This window comes from Physella acuta, unplaced genomic scaffold, assembly GCF_028476545.2.
Source record: "Physella acuta isolate Inbredline_101_S28 unplaced genomic scaffold, ASM2847654v3 ptg000063l, whole genome shotgun sequence".
Classification (NCBI taxonomy): domain Eukaryota; kingdom Metazoa; phylum Mollusca; class Gastropoda; family Physidae; genus Physella; species Physella acuta.
This window is the reverse complement of record NW_026731583.1, coordinates 1,396,808-1,401,359: the sequence shown is the minus strand read 5'-3', so window position 1 is coordinate 1,401,359 and position 4,552 is coordinate 1,396,808. Positions and strand designations below refer to the sequence as shown.

General features: G+C 35.7%; 1 protein-coding gene across 1 annotated transcript; it reads right to left on the bottom strand.

The window, feature by feature from the left end:
• Nucleotides 1-2,370: 2,370 nt before the first annotated feature.
• On the bottom strand, nt 2,371-3,882 carry LOC131950763 (uncharacterized). The gene is made up of 3 exons (XM_059312952.1): nt 3,879-3,882; nt 3,532-3,632; nt 2,371-3,204 (listed from the first exon to the last, which is right to left on the bottom strand). The coding sequence occupies exons 1-3, from the start codon at nt 3,880-3,882 to the stop codon at nt 2,371-2,373; spliced, it is 939 nt and encodes a 312-aa protein (XP_059168935.1).
• Nucleotides 3,883-4,552: the final 670 nt, after the last annotated feature.

Sequence of the window (4,552 nt, the reverse complement as noted above, 5' to 3'; positions counted from 1 at the left end):
CCCCACATGGTCTGGTGAGCTGTGGTTCACGCTAAATGTTTACTCTCGTAGAAACGTCAAGATTTTTCAGAAAGTATACTTTAAGCAGCAGTTCCGCTTGGCATCACCTGTACATTTTAACAAAATGGTAAACCGCTTTTAGAAAATATCTGTATATGTAAATAAATATGTATTTGAGAAACACGAACGATTTGTCTTTGTCTTCTTTTATATCTACCCCAACTCTTTGCACACAGACTGACATACTTGCAATCACAATTATTAACACACATATACAAAAAGACATTTGTTGAAGGAAATTAAATTAAGTAAATATGTATACAGCCATTCAACATTATTAACATATACAAACACCAAAGCACTCCCACCGTGACATACATTCTCAAAAAATGCACGTCAAACATATACACATACAAACAATTTTACACACAATCACACACATAATTACTTAAGAGACACATCGAAATTTTTATCGATGGAATTTCCATTTTACAACCTGACAAAGATGTTAGCTCAAGCTATAAATAGTTGTGACATTAATAAGGATCAAGAGCGCCTGGTATTAACACATATAAAAAGACCTAAATACCCTGTGGGCTTATAAGTAACAAACAACACAGTTTTACATACGGTATAGGCTTCAGCACAAGTGCGGTTTTGTGTATACTTACGAAGCCGATTGTAACAATAAGCATAGGGGAAATACAGATAGATATAAACAGACACTATACATGCACAAACACAAACTACATACTAAACGTTGAAGAAGTTTTTAAAGAATAGCATACGATATACGACTGCTAACGCGGAAGTCTCGAGTTCAGATCCAGGAAAGCCTACCCAATCTCATGTGTTTGTGACTTAGGGTTAGGGTAAATAAAGGCGACTGGGTATTGTTCTATATACTGTTTCTGCATCTGCACAAGATTAACTCTATTTCACCTACCCAACTGATCGTCAGGTTTGGAAGGATAATTTAGAAAAAAACTAACGACAATTTGAAATCTAATAAACAATAGTGTAAATAATTATTATGAAAGTTAATTGTATTACGAATTAAATAATGTTTCCTTTCCTAGTTTTTGTGTTTATAAAAATATGTTGATAAAATGATGTTTGGTTTTAAATAATCTCTACTCCTTAAACATGTTAAATGTACAATGATCATAAAATAATAGCGAGTGTGAGGGAGTGAGAGGTCTTGCACACTCAGGTATACGATACACCAACAAACTCGTAAAGGTATACCAATCAAGTTTAATCTCATCTATTTCGCTTCACATCGATCTTCGCCTTCTTGCTCCAACCTGTAACTGTCCTCCCTAAATTATACCTACACACCTCCTTTCTCTCGCTCACAACATACCCGCTGTCACTCGACCAGTCGCTTCCATTGCACCCTCGTTCATTCCTTACAATAACATAGGGGTCGACCATAAATGACGTCACGTTTATTTGGTCATTTTTTTACCCCCTTTTCCCCCTACGTCACACATGGTCACAAAACGTCAGACCCTCCCCTAAAATGACGTCACACTCCATCTCCCCCTCCCCTAATTTACAACTTATCCAATGTTTTAAATGTTCTGTATTTTCATCCCTTTCAAAATTGATGTATTTACATTTATTGCGGACGTGAATACATGTTACTTATCTGTATTTCCACAATAGGTTTTTTAATATATAGAGAAGGCTTAAAATTAATATTTAATACACAAAGTGGAAATTAGTAAATATATTATGCATGCTTAATTCAAAGCCATCTTAATGAATAAACTGTTAAAAAATGTACATTGCAAATTTTAAAACAAAGAGAAATCACAAGAAAATTAAATGGTGAATAATTAACTGGCAAATTTTATGTCTTATTTTTTATTTTTTATATTTGTTCCGTAAAAAACAATACCTCAGTTTTTGCGTACCTGTCAAGATACACGAAACCGATAGGGGAATACAATTTTAAAAATAATTGTTGTATTGTATAGTATGGGGTTGTGATGTAAGCTCAGTGCAGTTCATTTAGTTAAATTCCTAATAAAACCTGCACTTATGCATGATGTACAATTATTTGATGTGTATAACGAATGTCCAATTTAGCGGGTAGTAACACATATGTTAGTGAAAGAAAATTATGAGATAAATTATTAGGAACTGTATTTTATTTATATATGTGCACATATCTATTGATTGCAAAATACATTTTTAAAATTTAATTCAGTTCATGTAATATGCAATTACCTTTGTAGGCTACAAATGTTTCTGAAGTTGCGAGATATTTTTTATATTTAGAGATCTTGGGGGGGGGGGGTGGTGGGGAGAGGAGGGAAAAGGTGGGAAGGGGGAGGGGGGTGCTATGAATTTAAACTGGTGTCAGTCTGAGTACTTTTCTTGAAATCCTTCCCCACTGTAATTGATGCCCTCCCTACATCCACTGTGCACGTGAGGTACCAGCAAGTTTTCACTAGAGAATACATAAGCCCCGCTACTTCCTGGACACGTACTCATTTCATAAGAGTATTTTGTTGCGATGTAATGGAGATGCAATTGCTTAATACGTTTTTGTTTGTATTTTCCTATAGAGACGTGTTTTGAGCAGCCATGTGGATGTGACACTATAAAAGACACGCTTTCCTCAAACTTGTTGGGATAGAAAAGAAAACTTTTGAAGATGCGTTGGACTTTCTCGTACAATTCCATGTCATGTGAGGCACAAGAAAATCTGCAGGTGTCTCCCTTGATGCTCATGTCCCACATTCTCCAGCCATCTAACGTCACAACTGGACTGTCCGCCTGGTCAAAGAACAGCCTGCATGTGGCACTCTCAGCCTCGCTGTCGTCAAACACCACGTGGGTGGCTGTCATCACACCCACACTCCACCAGGTGGTTTGTGGAGTGTCTGAAACTTTACAAACCTTACACTGACAGGTTTTCTTATCCTCATCTTGAAATTTGGACACACCAACTATTGTTCCTGTCCCTGTTCTCAGACAATTTGTCCCTCTTTGATTCGAACACGGATATTCTTGAACTGATTCTTCAACAGTCTTAGGTCTAGCTGTGCTTGTGTAGGTTACAGTTATTCTTACTGTAAGATCAGCTGCTAGCTTAATGATGTTGTACAACTCCTCCACCTTTTGTGTTATGTTTATATGTCGAATATTAAAATCGTGGATTGGAATAAATCCTGCATGGTCTTGATTTTTCTGACATGTATTGAAATGTGTGAATAAATTTTCTTCTGTTTCAAAAGGATGACACACTTGAACTTCGTGTTGAGTGTGTCTGTGAAGAAAAACCCATTAAGAATAGGATTAACGTATTTGTAAAATGATTAATGTAGAACTTTATTAATTACTAACACTTGTTTGGTTCCTAGAATAATGGATGATGTATATATTTAGTGTAGTGCTGAAGAAGCAACGTATTTTAGGTTTTCTTGCGTGTGGTTATTAGAGAAATGCAATTAGTTTTATCGATAGTTCAGTAACTTATCATTTTTGTATTAATATTTTAAGTTTAGTTTAATTTACCTTTTTTGTAACCTCTTTTAAAAGTAAACCGAAATATTTACCAATTATGCTATTCCATTCTCCAGTATTGAAATCTGAATACATTGAAAGTGTACTTAGGCCTGTTTGTAAAACAAAAAGATTTAGTAAGACTAAGGTTAATATAACTGTTTGAATTTAATATTCTAGAAACCATTAATCATTATTTGACACTCGGCTTTTTTTTTAAAGAAAAAAACTTTTGCTTTTATAACAAACACGCAGAGGCGTAGCGGCCCTCCTCTGCGCCCGGGGACAAACTTTCGATTTGCACCCCCAGCCCTCGCACCCCCCCCCCCCCTCTCAAACTTTCAATTTGTTTTTCCAACCCATTTTGGCGCCACCCATAAGGTCGGTGGCCATGGACATTTATCTCTCCGCCGCCCTCCTCGCTACGCTACTGCAAACACGACACCCTGCATTCAACGCGATAAGCTGCACAATCACCAAAAGCTAAAGCCTCACATGTTTAGTAAAATGCACTTTTATTGAAAAAATAATATATTCCGCAAAAATGAATACCAAAGATTAATATAATTAATATGAATTAAATTAACTTGACATTTGACCAAGGGTATGAATATTTTAAATTTGAATAAAGTGTTTAGATTTTCCTGATAAGAGTAGCGTTGTAAAAAATTAGAAAGTCACTAAAAATAATTTTCTAGTAAAGAATAAGGAAAAGGAAAAAAATAATTGTAAAACGTTACGTTAAACTTTCAGCCACGCCAAACACGTACGATAAATAGAAACATATACATCCGTTGTATATAATAAAATATATAGTTACTAGCGTACCCGTCCCCGCGCGTTGCCGCGGGAATAGAAGAAGGGTTTCATCCATACGTTACAAATCCTATATTCTTAGACGCGTGACCTTGTTTTCTAAAAGTGAGTTATTTAAATGAAAACAATGCCTGCGCTTGGATCATAAATACTGGGACACGGGTTTACCTACACTACCGCGTGAAAACCTTATGTGTACATTAATCACTCACCGAAA